The 24,542-nt window shown below is 44.4% G+C and overlaps 1 protein-coding gene across 2 annotated transcripts in view; it reads left to right on the plus strand.

Annotated features, from left to right (window-relative positions):
- Positions 1-24,542, plus strand: part of abca4b (ATP-binding cassette, sub-family A (ABC1), member 4b) — a 177,857-nt gene that overhangs the window by 67,046 nt on the left and 86,269 nt on the right. For both annotated transcript variants that reach the window (XM_069939095.1, XM_069939094.1), the window contains 7 exons: positions 3,386-3,608; positions 5,719-5,940; positions 6,559-6,763; positions 7,155-7,241; positions 9,572-9,931; positions 10,030-10,225; positions 12,680-12,811. In XM_069939095.1, coding sequence (XP_069795196.1) covers positions 3,386-3,608; positions 5,719-5,940; positions 6,559-6,763; positions 7,155-7,241; positions 9,572-9,931; positions 10,030-10,225; positions 12,680-12,811 — 1,425 coding nt within the window. The remainder of the gene's footprint in view (positions 1-3,385; positions 3,609-5,718; positions 5,941-6,558; positions 6,764-7,154; positions 7,242-9,571; positions 9,932-10,029; positions 10,226-12,679; positions 12,812-24,542) is intronic.

A 24,542-nucleotide genomic window follows, 5' to 3' on the forward strand; every position in this document is an offset into this window, starting at 1 on the left:
CCAGGTGTTCTGATTTTCTCCCGCCCTAAAAATAAACAGGGATTGTGGATTAGTTAGTGAATTAAAATCAGAAAGGCAAATTACTGTGTTCTGCATCTAAATTTAATTTAAAAATAAATAAACTAGGTGTCTGTAGAAGTTTGTACATTCTCCTTTTGCCTGCTTGGGTTTTCCTCAGGGGCTTCAGTTTCCTCCCACCGTTTGAAACTTACTAGGGGTGTAGATTAATTGGGTGCGAATTGGGTGGCATGGACTTGGCTGAAATGGCCTGTTTACCATGCAGTATGTCTAAATTTAAAATTCAGGAAATTTTAAATTAAAAAAAATTAAACCTTGAACACTGTATCCTGCTCTGTTTAAGAGTTAAGGAGTTAAAGAGATAAAGCAAATGTATGAACACAAACTCCCAGTTTCACTCAATTGCACATTGAGGTCTATTGTGGGGATGAATAAACTAAAGGTCAATCCTGTCGTGTGCATTTATTCCCAGCCACCAAAATCACATTTCACTCATCACACTTGCTGGAAACAATTTACAGTCTTGTGTTTTGAGTCTATATCGATCATTTCCTTAAGATGAGTGTTACAGCTTAAAAAACAAATACAGTAAAATCCCTGTTATCCAGAATTCAAGCAACTGGCAATAAAGTTGCAGAACACAAAAAGGTAAAAATTGCAGGTTTAAAATTGATGCCCCTCGCCATTAGTTCGCCAATCCACGCAATGCCAATCCCCACAAGTGCTGGATACCAGAGGGTATCTACTGTACCTGTAGATGCTGGAAATCTGAAAAAAAAAAGAACAGAGAGAAGATTGATGAGGGCAGGGTGGTAGATGGTATCTGCATAGACTTCATCAAGGTCTTTGACAAGTTCCAGTTTGGTGGGCTGCTCCAGAAGCCTCAGATCATAGGGGATGCAGGGTGATCTGGCCAATTGGATACAGAATTGGCCTGATGGTAATGGAGAGTTATTACTCTGCTGGGAGGCCGGTCACCAGTGGGTCTGCTGCAGGGATTGGGTCCAATGTTGTTTGTCATCTTTATTGATGACCTGGATGACAATATAGTGAGTGTGGCTGATAAGTTTATGGATAGCACCAAAATTAATGGTATAGTGGACAGTGAGGAAGGCTATCTATGATTTGGGGTAGCAATTAGTATAATGCTATTACAGCACCAGCGACCCTAGTTCAAATTTGGCTCTGTCGGTGAGGTGTTTCTCCCCACGTCTGCATGGGTTTCCTCTAGTGCTCTAGTTTCCTCACACCCTTCAAAAGGTACCTGGGTCACAGGTTAATTGGATGGCCTAGGCACTTGGGCTGGAAGGGCCAGTTACTGTGCTGTATGTCTAAATTAAATCACAGCAGGATCAAGATGATCTGGGAAAGTGGGCCAAGGAATGAGAGATGGAATTTAACTTGGACAGGTGTGAGGTGTTGTACTAGAGCAATACTCTAGGTTCAACGAGGTTCAACAAGAGCAGAACTTGCACGGTGAATGATGGGACCCTGGAGAGTGGGGCAGAATAAAGAGACTTGGGGACCAAGAGCTGCATGGTACATGCAAGTGTAACACAGATGGGCAGGGTGATAAAGAGATTTTGCATGTTTGCCTTCATCATGAGGGGCGTGGGTAAAGTCAATAGTCACAGCTTTTTTCTCAGGGTAGGCGAACCTAAAACTAGAGAGCAGAGATTTCCTGTGAGAAGGGAAAGAGTTAAAATAGATCTGAGGAGCACTTTCTTCACTCAGAGGTTATTGGGTATATGGACCAAGCTACCAGAGGAAGTGGTAAGGAACAGTTGGATGTTCATGGATAGGAAGGCTTTGGAGGGTTTGGGGCCAAATACACGCAAGCTGGGTTAGCTTGGTATGGATAAGTTAAGCTGAAGCACCTGTTTTTATGCTGTAGACTCCATGACTCTGATTAAGAAATATGCTGGAAATATTCAGCTATTCAAGCAGCACCTGTGGAGAGATCAATTCAGTTAAACTTTTGGGTTGATGAGATTTAATCGGGCTTAGTTTGAATTCAGGTTTCAGATTTATTGTCTGAGTACATACATAACATCACATACAGCCCTGAGATTCTTTTTCCTGAGGGTGAGGCAGAATTAGCACTTTATTGGTCGTGCAAAAAAAAAATTACACAGCATATACATCTAAACAAATAAAGAACTGTAAACAGATAACAAATGTAAACAAACTGACTTTGCAATACAGAATGAAAAAAATCAATAAAATGCTCGAGTAAGAGTCCTTAAATGAGTCCGTGATTGAGTTTGTTGTTGAGGAGTCTGATGGTGGAGGGGTAGCAGCCTGCTCCTGAACCTGAGAACAGAGCATGTACTGGATGGTGAGGATCCTTGATGATTGCTTCTACTCTCTGATGGCAGCGTTCCCTGTAGATGTTCTCAATAGTGGGGAGGTTTTTGCCTGTGATGTCCTGGGCTGTGTCCAATACCATTGGGAGGGCTTTATGTTCAGGGGTATTGGGCTCCCCATACCATACCGTGATGCAGCTGGTCAGCACACTTTCCACCACACATCCTTAGAAATTTGCCAGGGTTTTTGGTGTCATACAAAGCCTCCGCAAACTCCTGAAGAAGTAGAGGCCCTGACATGCTTTCTTCACAAAACCATTAGTGTGTTGGGTCCAGAAAAGATACTCCAAGATAGTGATTACCAAGAGTTTAAATATGCTCACCCTCTCCACCTCTGATCCCACAATGTTGACTGGATTGCACACCTCTGGCTTTCCCTTCCTGAAGTCAACAATCAGCTCCTTCATTTTGGTGACATTGAGTGCAAAGTTGTTGCTGGTGACCATTCAGCCAAGTTTTCAATCTACCTCTTGTAGGCTGACTCATCACCTTTCTTTATACAACCCACTACCGTGGTATTGTCGGCAAATTTGTAGGTGTTATGGTTGTACCGTTAGTGCCAGTTTTGTCGATGGTGTTATTGTCATACCAAGCCACACAGTTGTAGATGTAAAGTGAGCAGAGCAGGGGCTAAGAATGAAGAATAATTCATTATTACCGTATCAGTTTCCATCTAATAAAATAAATATTGCATATTCTGTAGACTCAGAAGACTGCAGATTCTGAAGGCACAAAAACAGAGGTCAGCCACGATCCGTGGAGCCTCTACCAATTGTCCACTTCCCTCCGCAGATGCTGCCTCTCCCATTGAATTCCTGCAGCAACTTGTTTATTGCAGTGACTGGGGTGTGACAATAACATGCTTTGAGTCTGAATTGTATGAAGACTGATAATCAGCCTGATATTAGCATAAATTCCATGTCATTTCTTTGCTTCTAATCTTTGATGTAATTTATGCCCCCACCCACCCCTTCTGCCTGTTGACTCTCCTCCCCACTAAGCTTCATGCTAGCACTAACCCGCTGCTTCCCAATGTTCACGGTGCTCTCCTGGATCTACTCTGTCTCCATGACCGTGAAGAGTATTGTTCTTGAAAAGGAGATGAGGCTGAAAGAGACCATGAAGATCATGGGAGTCACCAACTGGGTGCATTGGGTCACATGGTTCATCGACAGCTTCCTCCCCATGACAGCCAGTACTGTGCTGGTGACCGTTGTGATTATGGTAAGAATTGGAAAATAAGCACCGCTGAGGCATTTAGCATTCAACTTCAGAAGCCAGCAGGACCACGAAGACAGGCAGTGATCAAATGCAGTGGGAACCAGTGGTACCCCTTTCTCACGGGCATGTCTAATTTTTTAAACTAAGATTCTTTGATTTGGATTTTAAATTGTCTGCCACCCAGCATGAACACACGAGGAACTAGCCCAATGAGATATCATGTTTTTGTTTTACTTATCGATTTAATGGAAATGATTTGTCAATAAATCGGTTCAAATTCTGGAATGCCATTTAGCAAACGCCGGTTCAGTGTGGCACAGTTAGGGTAATGGTTAAGCCAATTCTATTATAGCACAATTATCCCAGGAGTATGGAGTTTGTACTTTCTCCCCATGTCTGTGTGGGTTTCATTTGGGTTCTCCAGTTTCCTCCCTCCCTGCAAAAATGTTTGTAGGTCAATTGGCATATTTGGACAGAGCAGGTCTGGAAGGGCCTGTTACCGTCCTGTGTCTCTAAATTTTAAAACAAATTAAAAGTTTTAAAATGTTCAGAGATGGATATATCTTGTTGGGGAAGAAACCTGAGATGATTCATTGGGAAAAAGTGGCCACAGATGAATTCAAGTGAGGCAAATATCAGAAACCCCGAACATCATCCATAACTATAAGTGATCACAGATTCAAGGCTACCTCTCTTTTGCAATATTCTAATTTAAGATGAGATAACATAGGGTAGGTCAAAGACGGGCATGGGAATATTTTATTTATTGAGGCGGCTGTGACCTTGAAGGAAATTGGATTGCACAGCTGCTTTATCTGCACAGATGTTTATCTCCAATACTTTTTCTGATGCTCACTGGGGCTGTGGAAAGTCTAGGACTCTAGAACATTGCAGTTATTTATGCCTGAAAGTAATGTTTCAAGCAATTATGTTGTATTTATGTGAAAATCTTAATACATTTGCAATGTAGGAAAGCACTTCACAGTAAAACACACCAACCACTTTAGTGGGTCCCATGAAAAGCAAATTAAATAAATGACCAGTTAATCTATGCCTTATTGTTCTTCATTAAACAAGTATGGATTATGTCACAAAATCAAAACACAATGATGCTGGAAATCTAAAATCAAAGCAGAGCATGACGGAAATAGTCAGCAAGCCAGGAAAAAATGTAGAGGGAAAAATGTTTCTGGTCCATTAGAATTCCGTCTCTGTGGGTTTGGATGTACTAGAACATGCCCCTTGCTTATTGGGCCTGAGGCTCCTCCTACTGTGCCAGTTCAGGGCAGTTGGCCAGCATGGGCAGGCCTCCATTCTGTAGTTAATAAAAGCCTATCAGTTTCTCTACAACTTCTAGTCTTTGAAGTTATTGATGGTGCATCAGTCTCCACAGATGTTGTCTGTTCTGCTGGGTCCAGATTTTATTTACTCAAGGAAGGATGCACTGGCTTTGGAGGCTGTGTAGAGGAGGCTCACCAGGTTGACTATGACGAGAGACTGAGATGGCTGGGATTATACTCACTGAAATTTAGAAGAATGAGAGAGGATCATAGAGAAATGTGAAAAATGATGAAAGGCATTGTTTTCATTGCTGGGAGAGACTAGAACTAGGGGACATAGCCTCAAGATTTAGAACGGAGATGAGGAGGAATGGCTTTTCCCAGAGGATGGTGAATCTGTGGAATTTGCTGCCTATTGAAGCAATGGAGGCTACCTCAGTAAATATATTTAAGAATAGTTTGTATATATTTTTACATAGTTGGGGAATTCAGGGATATGGGGAAAATACAGGTAGGTGTAAATGAGCCTGTCATCAGATCAACCATCATCTCGTTGAATGGCGGAGCAGGCTTGATGGTCCGGATAGCCTATTCCGCTCCTATTTCTAAATTGATTCTTGAGCACTATGAATCCAGACATTATTTTATCATCCGGCACGTGGGCTTTTATTTAAAATGCCCGTAAATCCTTGTGTGCGTCAGCAAAACTCTTGTCATTGGCCAAACTCTGTGCTGATTTGATGAGCTCTTTCTCGTCTTCCAGATGTTTGTCTTTCTCACATGTAACTCTTTGTGATTTTAATTGCTTGCATCTCTTTTGGTTTGACTTCCAGAGAGGAAATGTGCTCCACTACAGCAACCCTTTCCTCCTCTTTGTCTTCCTCCTGGTCTTTACCATAGCCACCATCATGCAGTGTTTCCTGCTGAGTGTGTTCTTCTCCAAGGCTAACATGGCAGCTGCCTGCAGTGGGATCATTTACTTCACCCTCTATCTGCCTCACATTCTTTGCTATGCTTGGCAGGACAGAATGACCAGAAATATGAAGCTGGCAGCGGTAAGTTTAACTGAATGAAATCCTCGGTGCTTTGAACAGTCCAGCACTGGTTCACATTAACTAATACACAAAGGTATTCAAGGTGCAGGTCTTTGAAAAGTTCATGTTTGATTTTTCTATTAAAAGTAATTTTTAAAACAATCCTTTTGTGGAATCAATCTGGGACCTTTTACACTGATCTTTGATACTGAATTGCAACAAAATTCCTCATGAAACATTTTAACCGCTAGAAATAAATAACTCATTGCTTATCCCATCAAGAAACAATCTGCCCTTGTTAGGACATATCATTGAACACGTGAACAAACCCTGAAAATGAGGCAAGCGCTCATGATTCTCTATCACAAATGATGGAGCTCATTATCTCTGAGCAACCTCTTCATTCAGTAGCTGGGGATCTAAAAGGCATCAATCGCTGATACAAGGGAAGGGCTGAACAATCCAGGCATTAACTTGTAAAATTTCTCCATATATGAGAGAAGAAAAGTGTGGCAGTGACATTTGTAAACCCAGAAACAGACCAGTAAAAGCCTTCATTATAGTTTGTGTCAAAAAACATCTTGCCGGCACCTTGAAGGGATAATCACTGACTGCTTGGTGACTTCCTTAACATTTCAGAGCATATTGTCTCCAGTGGCCTTTGGCTTTGGATCTGAATATCTATCCCGTTATGAGGAACAAGGACTTGGTCTGCAGTGGGGCAATATCCGTGCCAGCCCTGTCGAAGGAGACGAGTTTAATATGCTGCTCTCCATCGAGATGATGCTGTTGGATGCCTTTCTGTATGGAATTCTTGCCTGGTATCTTGATGCCGTGTTTCCAGGTACTCTGACATTAAGTAGAAGGTTCAGATTTTACATGAGATGTAATTTTTCAAAGACTCGAAGGCTTTTGATGTAGTGTTTTTGATTTCTCCTGTTGTTCTACCAATCCTGAAATTACAGGTAATTTATAGAAGAGAACACAATTGCTGTGAGGTTCAACTGTTTGATCACAGAAACAGTGTGGGTAACATTTAATTATCAAATGATTAGTTCATTTTTTGAGAAGTGCATCATCGGCCACCTGTATTTTTTCCTCTTTCTGCTTTCTGTTGGAGTCAAATAATTTTGAACAGGCACAATAAGGTTATTTATCAGCCCATTAGAAGTAATGTACCCTGCAATGTTGCATCACTCCTCTCATTCACTGTGTGATTCCTTCCCATGTATTAGGTCTGTACGGAGTCCCAGCCCCCTGGTATTTTCCACTCCAGTTTTCTTACTGGTTTGGCGCTGAGAAACCACAAGCCATCGCAGACGGTGAGTTAATTTGTAAATTGGGAGCTTTTGATAACAGAGTAACATTTCTCCCATTTTATTTTTCGCTTCTCGTTCTCCCTATGGCTAGTGACTTGGTTTGTCCAGGTGATCCATCTGTGTTATTTAACATGATTGTATCTGGGTTAATGGGGACAGAGCTCCACTCTTAAAGACGACACATTAACCTCTGATGACTGAGATAACGTTTTCCTATTATTACTATAGGTGTAAAACAGCCTTGGCATATAGCCTGTGAACTTGTTCAAATTAAAGACGAGTTGAGTTGATTGAAGCCTCCATCAATGGGCAACTTCAATGGAGTTTTCTTTCTGATGGCAAGCTGCCAGAGTTTGACAGGCGGCAGGATAATAATAAGTGTGTTGAAGGTGCAACACCGATTCTGACATAAATAATCTTTGTTATTTATCTTCTTTGTAACAATCCCAGCCAAGGGTATAATATAAATCCTTTCATGAGATCGTCCAAAAGGAGTTGCCCATACAGGCTCTTGAACCTTCTCTACTTTTCATGGGTATCCTAAGTCCCCATCTGGTTCTCCAATCCCTTGAATACACTCAATAACTTCCTATCCCCACCAATCATGATCGAACAACCCCAAGTAAAAACATTCCTTCTGCATTCAAGTGAGGTAATAAAAGGTTTTGTGCACTTGGAGTCTGCAAGTGATCAACCTCTTGTCCTAAGATGCTAAGACAATTGGATTAATGAATTTAGACCATGCACTGGACTCCTAATCCTGAGTCTATGCCCCCAATTTCCAGATTCACCAGTCTTCGGCATCACCAAGACATATTACCATCCAGATTTGAAGTCCCACCAAGTTCAAGTTTATTGTCAGGTGTAGAGGGAAAGGGAAAGTTTGTTCTGCAAGCAATTCAGCTTTTCATCCCATATACAGTATAGCAAGTAAAATGAAGTGCAGAGTTACCGAGAAAGATCAGTGTGTGCAGAGTAAAGGCAACACAGTTTTACGAGTAAATACACCACTGATGGAGAAACTCAGCAGGTCCCCTGGTGTCCATGACCAACGTTTTTGGTCTGAGCCCTACATCAAGGTATGAACCAAAACTAGACAGGCGCATGAATTAAAAGGTGGGGGGGCGGGAGGAGGGAAGAAGGGGCAGGAGTGAGAGCACAGGCCAAGAGGCCATAGGTGGACGTGGACATGAATAGGAGGGCAGGAGAGATGTGAGGTTTATTCAGGAGTCTGATAACTACGGGAAAGAAGCAGCCCTTGAATCGAATAGTGCTTGATCTCACCCTTGTGTTTCATCTAACTGACTGCAGGAAAGTGAGTAGAATGTGGCTGGGTTGGGATGAGATGTAATATGTTGGCTGCTTTTCCCAGACTGTGCAAAGTTTAAATGGAGTCAATGGAGGGGGGAAATGGGGGTCTCTGTAACAGTCTGAGCTGTGTTCAAAACCCTCCACAGTTTATTATGATATTGGGCAGACTAGTTTCCGTACGGCGCAGTGATGCTCTGGCTGGACATCTTCAATGGTTCACTGTTGGAAGTGGTTCAGGGGTGCAGCTGAAGTCCCAAATTTCCTCAGAAGTAAAGGTGATGGGGCATCTTCTCGACCATTGTGTCAGTGTGGATGAACCGGGACAGGTCACTAGAGATGATGCAGATCAGGGAATGAGCTCCACCCCTCTTCCAGAAGTCTGCAACCAGCTCCTTCGTTCAGCTGACATTGAGGAAGTAGTTGTTGTCCTGGTCGCCAAGTCACTTGTCCCTCTGTTATTAAACAAGTAAGTCTGCAAACAACTGTGGTTGCAGTTTAATACATGAAAGTGCTGGAGAAACTCAGCAGGTCTTGCAATGTCTTCTTAACCATAATTTTATTCATGGTTTTTGCTCATACCTTGATGGGCTCAGGACTGGAACTTTGCTTATGAATCCTTGCCATAAAGAATGCTGCGTGATCTGCTAAGTTTCTCCAGTGTTTTTGATTATTACAATAAACCTTCTACTCCATTCTATATTCTGACTCGGCATCGTTTGAGATCCTATGTCAGAAGCATCATCCGCACATTTCCAAATGATATTGGAATTGTGCACTCCCACTCAGTCCTGGCTTTTGGCGGAGAAAAAACTGGGAAAAGCTAACAAATAAACTCAGTCACGTGAGCAGTGTTTTCAGTTTAACAAGGACAAAATAACCATCTTAAGTGAAGAAATTCTTTACAAAATGTTAACATTCTGGACTGGTTAAGTTGCGTTTAAACATTTTAAAGGTAGGCTGTTTTATCCGAGTCGCCATTCGAAGAGAACATTGATCAATACTTATTTTTAATCTTTGCTAAGACAAAAAGGAAGTCAAAGAGATTGTGCAAGAGGCTGGAAAAGAGGAGCCTATTAAGGAAGAGAAAGCTGAGAAATCTGAACAGGCAAAGGAAGGGAAAGCAACAGACAACACAGGAGAACCACCGAAGGACACAGCAAACAAACCCGGAGATGCTGACAAGCCAAATGAAGGCAAGAAGGTCTGTAAACTGAAAGAGCAGCAGGAGAAGGAGAGGCGGGAGAAGGAGAGGCAGGAAAAGGAGAGGCAGGAGAAGGAGAGGCGGGAGAAGGAGAGGCAGGAGAAGGAGAGGCAGGAGAAGGAGCGACTCGAAAAGGAGAGACTCAAGAAAGAGAAGCAGGAGAAGGAAAAAATCAACCCCGGTAAAAATTCAAAGCAGTAATGTTCAACATTTGGCTTTGCCCTTCTTTCTCGTTCTCCATCTCAGATGTTCATGATGTCTGTTTTTATCTGTTGGCAGTTACGGCAGCAATGGCAGGAAACCCTCTCTATGAGTTAGAGCCATCTGGTCTGACCCTGGGAGTGTCCATTCAGAACCTTGTGAAGTCCTTTGGAGAGGGGCAGAAGCCAGCTGTGGATGGGCTGAGCATCAACTTCTTTGAAGGGCAGATCACTTCCTTTCTGGGTCACAACGGAGCTGGAAAAACCACCACAATGTAAGTGTTTGCATTTCATTCATTGGAGCCACAAAAATACTCACTACTCAGCCAACCTGTGGAGATGAGACTTGGGAGCACTTGCGCATGAAACGCAAAAGGTTGGTTTGCAGGTGCAGCAGGCAAATGGCATGTTGGCTTTCATTGCTGGAGGGATTGAATTTCGGAGCAGGGAGATAATTCTGCAACTGTTCAATGTACTGTTGAGATTGTATCTGAAGTACTGTGCATAGTTCCGGTCTCCTTACTTGAGGAAAGATGTACTGGCTTTGGAGGTGGTGCAGAGAAGGTTCATCGAGTTGTTCCAGAGAGGGTTAGCCTATGAGGAGAGATCAAGTCATCTGGGACTGTACTTGCTGGATTTTAGAAGAATGAGAGGGGATCTTATAGAAATGTATAAAGTTATAAAAGTTATAGATAAGATAGAGGTAGGTAAGTTGTTTCCATAGGTGGGGGAGACCAGAACTAGGGGTCAAAGCCTCAAGATTTAGGATAGAGATGAGGAGGAATTGCTTTCCCTGAGGGTGACGAATCAATGGAATTTGCTGCCCATTGAAGCAGTGGAGGTGACATCAGTGAATATATTTAAGGCAGGGTTGGATAGATTTTTACATAGTAAGGGAATGAAGGGATGGGGTAAAGCAGATAGGTGGAGATGCGCAGTACTTCAGATACAATCTCATCAGATCAGCGACAATCACATTGAATGGTAGAGCGGCCTCGACAGGTCAGATGACCTACTCCTGCTTCTATTTCTTATGTTTATGCAGTTCTGTTTACAACACTGCTCAAGTTGAAGGCAGTAAAATAAAAAGCTGTTGGTCATCTGCATAGTGAAAAGAATTGCTCCACACAACAATTCTTCCGTCATCAGTGAAGATCTGTCATTAAGTCATATGTTTCTGAGCAACATCATTGCAGTACGACTTGCTCCTGACCACCTGTAAAGTTACTCTATTTGAGTTCCTGGAATCCAAACCCAGGCAGCAAAAGAACATGGGAGGTTGAAAGGTGGGAACGGAACAGCAAAAGGGCAAGTTAGAAGAGAAACAGAGGGCTATTAATGAATGGATAGGTATCTGCTGCTACATGGATGAAGTGCTTTATTGGAAGCCATGCAGTTTAATTCACTTCAACCTTGTGCCTCCGTACACTTCATTGAAATTGCTTTGATTAAGTCACTGCAATCTCCCTCTACAACGTGAAATTTGGAAAGTTAGGCATTTGCTGTCTGAAGAACACGTGTGGCAATTCACTGTTACATTATGCGGTTGGCAAACATATTCCATCTGAGTGATTAACAGATCCAATGAAGCAGGCACCACAACCTAGCTCCATCTCCCCAGTATCAAATTGATTTGAGCCACACATCAGAAATCAGGAAAATTCCATTTTACTTTAATATGCTGCATCTACGTGCATCAGATTGGACAGGCCTTAAAAGATAACAACAGAAATAAACAAGAATGCAGAAATACAAATTAGATTAGGAGAAGCATTTACAAGAAATTTAGTGCAATAACTGTTACAAGGCAATAGAGATTGGATACAGAACAGTACAGCGCAGTACAGGCCTTTTGGCCCATAATGTTGTGTGAACCTATATAAACATACTCCACATCAATCTAACCCTTTCCTCTCTCACAGTCTAAAGACCCATTGCTTCAGCCGGACTCATCCATGTTTACAGTTATACCTATCCACGTCAATCCCATTTGCCAGCATCAGGCTCGTATCCTTCTGTTCCTTTCCTATCCAAGTACCTGGGTGAATATCACTTGAACAGTGTACCTCTATTTGCCTCCGGCAGTTTGCCATTCCACCCTCTGTGTGAAAAATATTGCCCCTTGAAACTATGTGGCCACACTTGCTCATTATTCACCTGAAGATGATTGACCTGGTGTGAGAGGGAAATGCTGGGATAATCACGAAGGGTGAAGACCTGTGAAAAGAAGTGGATCAATGCAGCGTAATTCCTACAGGAGGAAACAATATTGTTTGCAAGATGTTTAGTGGTAATTTTAATTTATTATTTTTTAAAAATTATTTAAATTTGGACATACAGTGCAGAAACAGGCCCTTTGGACCCATGGTGCCCAGTTATACCCAATTAGCCTACAACCTACATTTTGAAGGGTGGGAGGAAACTGGAGCACCCAGACACGGGGAGAATGTGCAAACTCCTTACAGGCAGTGCAGAATTCGAACCCCAATCAAACCTAATTCTCTGCCGCTGTAACAGCTTTGCGCTAACCGCTACACTTACCGTGCCACCCAGTGAGTTATTTCGACCTCCTTCAAATTCAATAAGTTGAATTTGAGAAAATTTGTGTGATTATCTCCCAAAAGGTGTAATGTCTTTTTCATCGGATTCAGTTTTCGAAATGCACAATATTAAAGTCTACAAGTTTCATTGCTGCTGGGTTTCAATGCACTATTCCTTCTGTTTAACAGGTCAATGCTGATTGGTTTATTTCCACCCACATCTGGTACTGCGTTCATTAATGGCAAGGACATCCGCACAGACATTGATGCAATTCGACAGGACGTGGGCATTTGTCCCCAGCACAATATTTTGTTTAACAAGTAAGCAAAGCATCTGAATCAATCTAGAAAGGAGAAGGGTGTAAAGGATTCCTATTTACAATGAAGGGGAGTGGGTAGTGGGGAGAGAATATGGAATATTGTTGGTAACTTGCATTAATAAATTAGACTTTGGAATCAAGAACTCCTTTTCTAGATTTACATTTTGGGCGTGGGATAGTCAATACCAAAGCGGAGGGAGTGGTCATTGTCCGAGTGGATTGAGTCAGAGTAGAAAGGCTTTGGCGAAAAAAGGCTGAGGTGGTGATGCAGGAGTTGAAGTAAGAAAGGGTCACCCTATTCGAGGAACAAAGAGGATTCAGCAGGTAGGTACAGGTAAGGGTAAAAGTTTTACATATCTTACATATTTTTCCTCTAGTCCTAAACAGTGGGAATGTTCCTCACAGAATCTGGGTGATCAGGGAAGCCAGCAGTGTCCCTGACGACTTCATCTGCGAGAAGTGCATCCAGCTGCAGCTCCTGACAAGTGGGGTTAAAGAATTGGAGTTGGAGTTGGATGAACTCCGGATCATTCAGGCGGTAGAGGAGATAATAGGCTAAAGTGGCAGGATCATTATCATACTGAGGAGGGTAGATGGGTGACCGCCAGGAGATGGAAAAGCAGGCACTGTATGGCATTGCTGTAGCCATTCCCCTCCATAACAAGGATACAATTTTTGATACTGTTGGAGGGGCTGTGACCTACCAGGGACAAGCCACAGCAATCAGATCTTTGGCACAGTGTTTGGTCCTGTTGCTAAGAAGGGAAGGGAGGAGAAGAGGCTACCCGTAGTGATAGGGGATTCCATAGTTAGGGGGACAGATAAGAGGTTCTGTGGAAGACATCAAGTACCCCAGATGATATGTTGCTTCCCTGATGCCAGGACCCCAGATATCTCAGATCAAGTTCATGGCATTCTCAGGAGGGAGGGTGAGCAGCCAAATGTCATGGTCCATGTAGGGACCAATGACGTGGGTATGAAGGGTAAGGAGAACCTGCAAAAAGTGTTCAGGGAGTAAAGCACTAGGTTGAAGGACAGGACCTACAGGGTTCTGATCTCAGGATTGCTACCCATGCCACATGCTACTGAGGTTAGAAATAGGAGGATAATATAGTTTAACACATGGCTAAAGACATGGTGTAGGAGGGAGGGCTTCAGCTTTTTGGATCATAGAGCTCTCTTCGGGGAAAAGTGTGACTTGTTTCAACAAGGTAGTTTACATCTGAACTGGAGGGGGATTAATATCCTTGTAGGAAGGTTAGCTAGTGCTCTCCACTGGGTTTAAACTAGATTTGCAGGTGGATGGGAACCAGAGTGCAAGAGCAGATAGATTAATGGAGGAGGGAAAAGATGATGTGAAAATTGTATGCATCATTAGATGTCAATGGGTTGTACGTGGTGGAAATGTTCTCAATGTAATGCATGGAGTATTGTAGGAAAGGCAGATAAGCTTAGTGCCTAGATTGGCACATGGAGTTATGACATTGTGGCTATTAGTGAAGCTTGGTTGCAGGTGGAGCAGGACTGGCAGCTCAATTTTTTTAGACATGATAAAATGGGAATGGGGGGGGGGTAATGAAAGGGGGAGGAGTGACATTGATCGTCAGGGAAATATCACACCTGTGCTCAGGCAGGATAGACCAGAGGACTTCTCTACTGAGGCTACATGGGTGGAGCTGAGGAAGAGGAAAGGTATGACCACACTCAGGGTATTGTATTATAGACTGTGCAATAGTCAATAAGAGTTGGAGGAGCACATCTGTAGAGAGATAGCAGACAGCTGCAGGAAACATAAGTTGTGATAGTAGGAGATTTTAATTTTCTCTGTGTTAACTGGGATTCCCAGACTGTAAAAGGGCTGGATGGCTTGGAGTTTGTCAAATGTGTTCAGGAAAGTTTTCTAAATCAATACTTAGATATGCCAACTAGAGAGAGAATAATACTGGATCTCTTATTACGAAACGAGACATTTTGGGTTCAGTGATCATAATGCCATTAGTTTCAAGTTATTATGGTGATTCTAAATTGGAGAAAGGCCAATTTTGAGGAAATGAGAAAGAATCTAAAATGTGTGGATAGGGATGTTGTTTTCAGGCAAGGATGTGCAAGGTAAATGAAAGATCTCCAAAGGTGAAATTTTGAGAGTACAGAGTTTGTATGTTCCTGTCAGGACTAAAGGCAACGTTAACAGGCATAGGGAACCTTGGTTTTTGAGGAATATTGGTGATCTGATTCAGAAGAAGAGAGAGGTATATGACAGGTATAAGCAACATGGAGCAAATTAGGTACTGAGAAGTATAAAAAATGCAAGCAAAACCGAGAAAGAAATCAGAAAGGCTAAAAGAAGGCATGAGGTTGCTTTGCCAGACAAAGTGAAGAACAATCCTCAGGGTTTCTACAGGTATATTAAGAGCAAAAGGATCATAAGGAATAATATTGGTCCCCTTGAAGTTCAGAGTGGTCAGCCAAAAGAGATGGGGGACATCTTTATAAAAACATTTTCAGTATTCTCTCAGGAAATGGGCACAGAGTCGTGAAACATAAGGAAAACAAACAGAGAGGTCATGGAACCTATAGATTAAAGACGAGGAAGTGCTTGCCACCTTATAGCAAGTAAGGGTAGATAAATCCCCAGGGCCTGACAAGATATTCTCTTGGACCTTAAGGGAGGTTAGTGTCGAAATTGCATGGGCTCTGGCAAAAATATTTGAAATGTCCTTAGCCACTGATGAGGTGCTGGAGGATGGAAGGGTAGCTCATGATGTTCTGTTGTTTAAAAAAGGTTCCAAAAATAACCCTGGAAACTATAGGCTCGTGAGCCTGATGTCAGTAGTAGGTAAATTATTGGAAGGTGTTCTAAGAGATTGGGTATACAATTATTTGAATAGCCAGGAAGTGATTAGGGATAGGCAACATAGCTTTGTGTGTGGTAGATCGTGTTTAAACAATCTTATAGAATTTTTTGAGGATGTTACTAGAAAAGTCAATGAAGGAAAGGTGTGAGGTGTGGCATTTTACAAGGCCAAACCAAGAAAGGACATACACAGTAATTGGTAGTAACTAAGGAGAGCATTAAAACAGAGGGATCTGGGAATACAGATAAATAATTCCCTGAAAGTGGCATCACAGGTGCATAAAGTTATAAAGAGAGCTTTTGGCACATTGACCTTCATAAATCACAGTATTGAGTACAGGAGTTGGGATGTTATGGTAAAGTTGGTGAGGCCAAATTTGGAAAATTGTGTGCAGTTTTGGTCATCTAACCACAGGAAAGATATCAATAAGATAGAAAGAGTGCAGAGAAGATTTATTAGGATGTTGCCTGGACTTCAGGAACTGAGTTACAGGGAAAGGTTAAACAGGTTAGGACTTTATTCCTTGGAGCGTAGAAGAATGAGAGATTTGATAGAGGTATAGAAAATTACGAGGGGGATCGACAGAGTAAATGCAGATCAGCTTTTTCCACTGAAGGTAGGTGGGATACAAATTAGAATGATGGGTTAAGGGTGAAAGGCGAAACAGTTAGGTGGACATGAGGGGGAACTTCTTCACACAGTGAGTGCCAGCTGAGGTGGTGAATGCGAGCTCAATTTTAACATTTAAGAAGAATTTGGACAGATACATGGATGGGAGAGCTATGGACTAGGTGCAGGTCAGTGAGACTAGGCACAACAAATGGTTCAGCATAGACTAGAAGGGCCAAAAGGGGCTGTTTTTGTGCTGTTATGTGCTATGGTTCTAAAGAGAGGAACAAATTATGAGGAATATTAATAAACATATTGTAAGGGCAAATAGATAGACAAATGTGAACAAAAATTAATGTAACATAGTACATTTTTATAGGAAGGGAAGAAAGATCATGAATTGCATAGAAAATGCTCAACTAGGTGGTGTAGAGAGATCCTGGAGTACAAATCAGTAGAAATTGCACCATGGGTAGCAATTCCAAATGGATAGCAAACCACAAACTAGGCATAATGACTAGATTTAGAGATGTTATATTAAACATGTATCAAATCATTACCATCCATGCTGGCAAGAAATTCTGGTCATCATGTTATTAAAATGATGTGAAGATGATAGAAAAGCTGCAGAGAAGATCCACAACAATAGTACCAAGTGCAAAGGGAATGCATATACAGACGAGATCTCTTCCACAATGAAGAAGATTGATGGGACACTTCATAGAGATCTTTAAAGTAAAGGAAGGTTTGATGGAGCCAATACAGAGAATGTTCTCTTCTTGTGGTGAGGAAGATAATGAGAAGCTTTTCAACACATACAGTAGGGATGATTTCACCCAAAAGATGGTGGGTGCGGGAAAGCAGCTGACATTGAGAGTGATTGACGGGAATAGTGAAGAAGATGTTGGCCAGTGATGTGAGGGAGAAGGAACCAGAGGGTTATGGTGAAGGGTTTACCAAAGGGAAGAGGATTGAGTGGAGCATCAATGGTAACATGGTGCGGATGAGTCAAACGACTATTTTTTTCTGAGCATTAGTTGCATGGATTTCTGGACAGAGATAAAACTGAAGGAAATGGTGAAATTATAACATTTAGATTAAACATCACGAGTTAGGCTTTTGGAGCCATTTGATGTGGCCATGCTCTTGAATAAAAAAGACTCTAGAAACTTGGCCATTTAATACATTTTTATGTGCAAGTCATCCAAAGAATGATTTGTCATGGAATAGATGGTGTTATGAAATGGGCTCAGTCCCAGGACAAGTTGCATTGATTGGGGTATTGGTTCAGGTATGTCCACGAATGAATCAACGGGCACCAGCAGGGCAGCTAACCATTCCTCCAATGTCAATGGATATCAGGCTTCTGGGGAAGCCCACCATCTGTTCTCTCACGAGGAAAAGAAGGAGCACTTTGCACAGGGTCTGGGAATGAGGCACCAATCAAAGCATCATATTGACTTCTTGCCGAGGGCATCTCCCAGCGTCTGTGTCCTGTGATCGGAATGGTGGAGGATTAACCGGGGGTTCTCTTTTCAGTGACTGTAGCTTTTTGTAAAATTCATTGCTAAGCTGGTTGCTGGACCTGGATCAAGACAAACCGGGGCCACAAGGCATAAAACATTTCACCATAGGAACAGGACCCTTGGCCCACATGCCTGAACAGAACATAAGACTTGAGCATAAATCAGCTATTCAGCCCATCGAGTCTGCCCCGCCACTTAATCATGAGCTGATCCATTTTCCCACTCAGCCCCACTGCCCAGCCTTCTCCTCATAGCCTTTGAATTCCTGACTAATCAAGATCCTATTAATCTCTGTCTTTAATACACTGTAATGCGCGTCGAAAGAACCAAAGATTTGTTGATCCAAACCAAGGCTTTTATTAACTAAAAGACTGGAGCGTATCACAAGTAGGTCGACCAGTCCAGAATGACCTGGTCTGGCTAGGAGCAATCCTTTAAGATCTGCCAGTAGGTGTGGCTACACTCTCAGCCAATCAGTGTCGTCCTACACTACCATCTGTATATGTGTACATGTACACATTGGTGATAGAATCTGTATTATCACATTCACCCCTTCTTTGAGAACCGACCCCAGGGTGAATAGAGGTTAAGGGTTGTACCGGTCAGGGGGCCTGACCATTTGGCATGAACGTCACGGCGCCAGGATTGGGGTCGCCGGAGTCATGTCCCCAGGTGCGGCCACTGCTTTGCTCAATTCCCCAACGGCGTTATTGTCAGACTGGACTGAGCTGGTGGGGTGATGCTGGTCCCTCTGTTCAATCACATGACCTGGGGGAGAAGGAATAGGGGGAGGTTGGGTTAAAAGCACTGCTGCGCCTTATCCGGCTTGGGCTAGGTCCCTTACTGAGACCGTGTCCTCCCGTCCGTCCGGGTACTCAACGTAGGCGTAATGCGGGTTCGCATGGAGCAGAGTCACTCAATCAACCAAGGGGTTGTTCTTAGAGTACTGGACATGACATCATAAAAGGACTGGACCGGGAACCGTGAGTTGGTCGTACCCAACTTGGATTTCCTCGGGAAAGAGAACATCCTTTCATGGGGGGTGGCATTGGTCGTGGTGCATAGGAGAGAGCGGATGGAGTGCACATTCTGCCAGCGAGAGGTGGGGAGACCTTTGGACCGGAGGGCAAGCATAGCCGCTTTCCAGATGGTAGCATTCTCTCTTTTGACTTGCCCAATACCACGGTCCAGTAGGTACTGCCGCAGTTCTGCGCTCATAAATGAGGACCCCCCCCCCCGTCACTGTGGATGTAATTGGGGTACCTGAAGATGGCGAAGATGCTGTGCAGGGCCTCTATAACTGAGAAGGCAGTCATGTTCGAGCAGGGCACAGCAAATGGGAAGCGGGAGTACTCGTCGATGGCTGTAAGGATGTAAGTGTTATATTTGGTCGATGGTAGGGGCCCCTTGAAGTCTACGCTGAGATGCTCAAAGGGGCGGGTGGCTTTGATGACGAGGGTGTTCTCCAGACAGAAGAAGTGGGGCTTGCACTCAGCGCACATTGGGCAGGCTTGGGTCATGGAGCAAATCTCCTCGACCGTGTAGGGCAGGTTGTGAGATTTGACAAGGTGCGCGAACCTAGTGACCCCTGGATGACAGAGCTCCTCGTGGAGTTTCTGCTGCCTGTCCAGTTGCATGTTGGTGCAAGTCCCCCTGGAGAGCGCATCTGGCGGGTTGTTGAGTTTATCTGGCCAATACAGTATGTCATAATTAAAGGTGGAGAGCTCGATTCTCCACCTGGCGATTTTGTCATTCTTGATCGTACCTCGCTGGGTATTGCTAAACACGAAGGAGACCACCGTTGGTCAGTCAGCAGCGTAAAGCACCTGCCCGTGAGGTAGTGTCTCCAATGACGTACTGCTTCGTCTATGGCCTGGGCCTCCTTCTCGACAGAGGAGTATCGGCTCTCAGGACTCTGGAGGGTTCTGGAGAAAAAGGTTACCGGCTGGCCGGCCTGGTTCAAAATGGCTGCCAGTGCAAATTCAGATGCATCACTTTTGACTTGGAATGGAATGGACTCGTCGATGGCTTGCAGCGTTTCAGCAGCGATGTCCGATTTGATGCGGTCAAAGGCCGCTCTGGCTTCGGTTGACAGGGGGCAGGAAGTGGTCTTGATGAGTGGCCATGCCTTGTCGGCATAGTGTGGAACCCATTGGGCATAGAAAGAGAAAAAACCCAGGCAACGTTTGAGTACCTTCTGGGTGTTGGGGGAGGGGGGCAAGTCCATGAGGAGACGCATGCGGTCAGGGTCCGGCATGACCACCCCGTTCTCCACCACACAACCCAGAATTGCGAGCCGAGTGGTCCAGAAGACACACTTGTAAAAATTGTAGGTCAAGTGCAGCCAAATTGCAGTCTGAAATAATTTCTCAAGGTTGGCATCATGATCCTCCGTGTCATGGCTGCAGATGGTGACATTGTCCAGACACGGGAAAGTAGCAGTCAGCCCGTTCTGGTCCACCATCCGGTCCATTTCCCACTGGAAGACTGCAACGCCATTTGTGACCCCAAAGGCTACCCTGACGAATTGATACAGCCACCCATTCGCTTCAAAGGCCGTGAAAGGTCAGTCTTCTCGGAGGATCAGGAGCTGACGATAGGCCGAATGTAAGTCAATGGTGGAAAATACACAGTATTGGGCGATCTGATTCATCACATCCGTGATTCGTGGAAGGGGGTACGCATCCAGGAGTGTGAAGCGGTTGATAGTCTGGCTTTAGTCAACCACCATCCGCGGCTTCTCCCCATTTTTAACACCCACTACCTGGGCCCTCCATGGACTCGAGCTAGGTTCGATAATGCCCTCATCCACCAGTCTGCACACCTCGTTTGTGATAAATTTCTTGTGTTCAGAACTATATTGCCGGCTTTTGGTGGCCACAGGCTTCCAGCCAGGGGTGAGATTTGCGGAGCAACTCGGAGGGTGGAGAGACTATAGGTGAGGCCCCGGGGCACAGTGGCGGGTGGTTCGGGCTGCTGCTGGCAGGAGGTTTCCAAGGTGGAGCAGAGCATGAGGCCCCCCAAAGTCCAGGAAAATGGTTTGAAATTGGCACTGAAAATGCAGTCCCAGCAGAGCAGGGGCGCACAATTGGGGAAGGACTAATAGTTTGAAGTCTGTGAACGTGATGCCCTAGACTTTCAGGGTTGCCACGCAATACCCCTTTACCCCAATCGAGAGCGAAATGGTCGCCAATTAAATTCTCTGTGTAGTGGGGAACGGTGGACCAGGTCCGGGCGGATAAAACTGTCAGTTGACCCCAGTCAAATAAACAAGTGTCCATGCACTTTAATTAATTCCATTGCTTTTGTGAGGGGATGGGGGAGGGTTATTGATGCAGAGACTTGTAATGTTTCGAAGCACCTCACCCAGTGCTTAAAGTCATTCGAGGCTGTAGCTGACTGTGGGTCGATGTCGAGGCGTTCCAGCCATAGCATACAGTCCATCCCTTCAAAATTTATTTTTAGTTAATAAAATTGTAATTCGCATCAAAAGAATCAAAGATTTGTTGATCCAAACCTGGGCTTTTATTAACTAAAAGACTGGAGCATATCACAAGTTGGTCGACCAGTCCAGAATGACCAGGTCTGGCTAGGAGCAATCCTTTAAGATCTGCCAGTAGGTGTGGCTACGCTCTCAGCCAATCACAGTCATCCTACACTTTCTTTTCTCTTTTTGGCTTGGCTTCGCGGACGAAGATTTATGGAGGGGTAAATGTCCACGTCAGCTGAAGGCTCGTTTGTGGCTGACAAGTCCGATGCGGGACAGGCAGACACGGTTGCAGCGGTTGCAGGGGAAAATTGGTTGGTTGGGGTTGGGTGTTGGGTTTTTCCTCCTTTGTCTTTTGTCAGTGAGGTGGGCTCTGTGGTCTTCTTCAAAGGAGGTTGCTGCCCGCCGAACTGTGAGGCGCCAAGATGCACGGTTTGAGGCGATATCAGCCCACTGGCAGTGGTCAATGTGGCAGGCACCAAGAGATTTCTTTAGGCAGTCCTTGTACCTCTTCTTTGGTGCACCTCTGACACGATGGCCAGTGGAGAGCTCGCCATATAACACGATCTTGGGGAGGCGATGGTCCTCCAATCTGGAGACGTGACCTACCCAGCGCAGTTGGATCTTCAACAGCGTGGAGTTGATGCTGTCGGCCTCTGCCATCTCGAGTACTTTGATGTTAGGGATGAAGTCGCTCCAATGAATGTTGAGGATGGAGCTTAGACAACGCTGGTGGAAGCGTTCTAGGAGCCGTAGGTGATGCCGGTAGAGGACCCATGATTCGGAGCCGAACAGGAGTGTGGGTATGACAACGGCTCTGTATACGCTAATCTTTGTGCGGTTTTTCAGTTGGTTGTTTTTCCAGACTCTTTTGTGTAGTCTTACAAAGGTGCTATTTGCCTTGGCGAGTCTGTTGTCTATCTTGTTGTCGATCCTTGCATCCGATGAAATGGTGCAGCCGAGATAGGTAAACTGGTTGACCGTTTTGAGTTTTGTGTGCCCGATGGAGATGTGGGGGGTTGGTAGTCCTGGTGGGGAGCTGGCTGATGGAGGACCTCAGTTTTCTTCAGGCTGACTTCCAGGCCAAACATTTTGGCAGTTTCCGCAAAACAGGACGTCAAGCGCTGAAGAGCTGGCTCTGAATGGGCAACTAAAGTGGCATCGTCTGCAAAGAGTAGTTCATGGACAAGTTGCTCTTGTGTCTTGGTGTGAGCTTTCAGGCGCCTCAGATTGAAGAGACTGCCATCCGTGCGGTACCGGATGTAAACAGCGTCTTCATTGTTGAGGTCTTTCATGGCTTGGTTCAGCATCATGCTGAAGAAGATTGAAAAGAGGATTGGTGCGAGAATGCAGCCTTGCATCACGCCATTGTTTATGGAGAAGGGTTCAGAGAGCTCATTGCTGTATCTGACCTGACCGTGTTGGTTTTCGTGCAGTTGGATAACCATGTTGAGGAACTTTGGGGGGGCATCCGATGCACTCTAGTATTTGCCAAAGCCCTTTCCTGCTCACGGTGTCGAAGGCTTTGGTGAGGTCAACAAAGGTGAGGTAAAGTCGTTTGTTTTGTTCTCTGCACTTTTCTTGGAGCTGTCTGAGGTCAAAGACCATGTCGGTAGTTTCTCTGTTTGCGCGAAAGCCGCACTGTGATTCTGGGAGAACATTCTCGGCGACACTAGGTATTATTCAATTTAGGAGAATCCTAGCGAAGATTTTGCCTGCAATGGAGAGCAGCGTGATTCCCCTGTAGTTTGAGCAGTCTGATTTCTTGCCTTTGATTTGTACAGGGTGATGATGATGGCATCACGAAGGTCCTGAGGCAGTTTTCCTTGGTCCCAACAAAGCTTGAAAAACTCATGCAGTTTGACATGCAGAGTTTTGCCGCCAGCCTTCCAGACTTCTGGGGGGATTCCATCCATACCTGCTGCTTTGCCACTTTTCAGTTGTTCAATTACCTACACTACCATCTGTACATATACACATTAGTGATAGAATCTGTACTATCACATACACCCAGTGGCGTGGCCTCCATAACTGCCTGTGGCAACAAATTCCATAGATTTACCACCTTCTGGCTGAAAAATTTCCTATGAATCTCTTTTTTTAAGTGGAAATCCTTCAATCCAAAAGTAGTGCCCTCTTTCCTAGACTCTCCCACCATATCTACTCTGTCCATGCCTTTCAACATTCAAAATGTTTCAATGAGATCCCCCCTCATTCTCCCAAATTCCAACAAATACATGCCAGAAAGCACAACATGATGTCCAAATCAAGCTGAACCTTGGCTGCTTGTACCTGATAGATAACCCCTCCCCTACGCCTTATTCATGTGTCTATCCAGAAACCTGTTAAATGTTATTGTTGTAACTCCTTCCACCACTACCAATGGCAGCCCATTCCAGGCACCCACCACTCTCTGTGTAAAATATTTGGCTCGCATGTCCTCATTAAACTTCCTCCCCCTCCCCTTAAATAAGCGTGACCCTTTTGCTCTGAGGAAAAGATTCTGCTTGTCTACCCTATCAATGCCTCTCATCATTTTATGCACCTCTATCAGGCCAGCCCTCAACCTCCTTCACTGCAAAGAAAACAATTTGAATTTGGCCATCTCTCCCCGTAATTCATACCAGGGTTGGTGCCAAGAGGGGGCATGAGGTATTGTGATCCCCCACCCACAGCATAGCATCACTAGTGTCTAGCAGCACAAGTCTCCATGCAATATAAGCAGCACGTTTGTCTGCTATGTCAGAGGGAGGGGAAGGCGATGGCAGCGTACGGAGGAGGTTCATGGTAGGCAGGTATGCAGCAACCCCTGCCCCTTGCAGAGCAAGTTTTCAAAGGTCGGATTGTGCCTCCTGCAGTTACCCTAATGCGCCCGCTAAGACTACAGACCCTGACTCATACCCTCTCAACCAGGCAACCAGCTTAAGAGTCAATTATGCCATTGCATTGCATGTTGTGTGCCTATTTCTTTCGCTTCAACAGTAACCTTTTCAGTCATTGTATGGCAGCTCCCAAGGCGGGCATTCTTTAATGACTGACTCACTTCCTAGTGGGTAGAGCAGCCATCACACCATAGCTACAAGCTTCATATACACTCCTGACAGGTGCATCAGAGATACAGTTTTAATGCACGAAATGTTGCAGCGCTGTTTTAAATGCGCTGTTGTCCAATTTTTTCAGAGATCTGTCTGGGTGTTTGCTCTATTGGAGGCATGTATTTAGTACTCCGATAGAAGGTGAACTCCATTTTGTCAA

Source organism: Narcine bancroftii, chromosome 5, assembly GCF_036971445.1.
Source record: "Narcine bancroftii isolate sNarBan1 chromosome 5, sNarBan1.hap1, whole genome shotgun sequence".
Taxonomy (NCBI): domain Eukaryota; kingdom Metazoa; phylum Chordata; class Chondrichthyes; order Torpediniformes; family Narcinidae; genus Narcine; species Narcine bancroftii.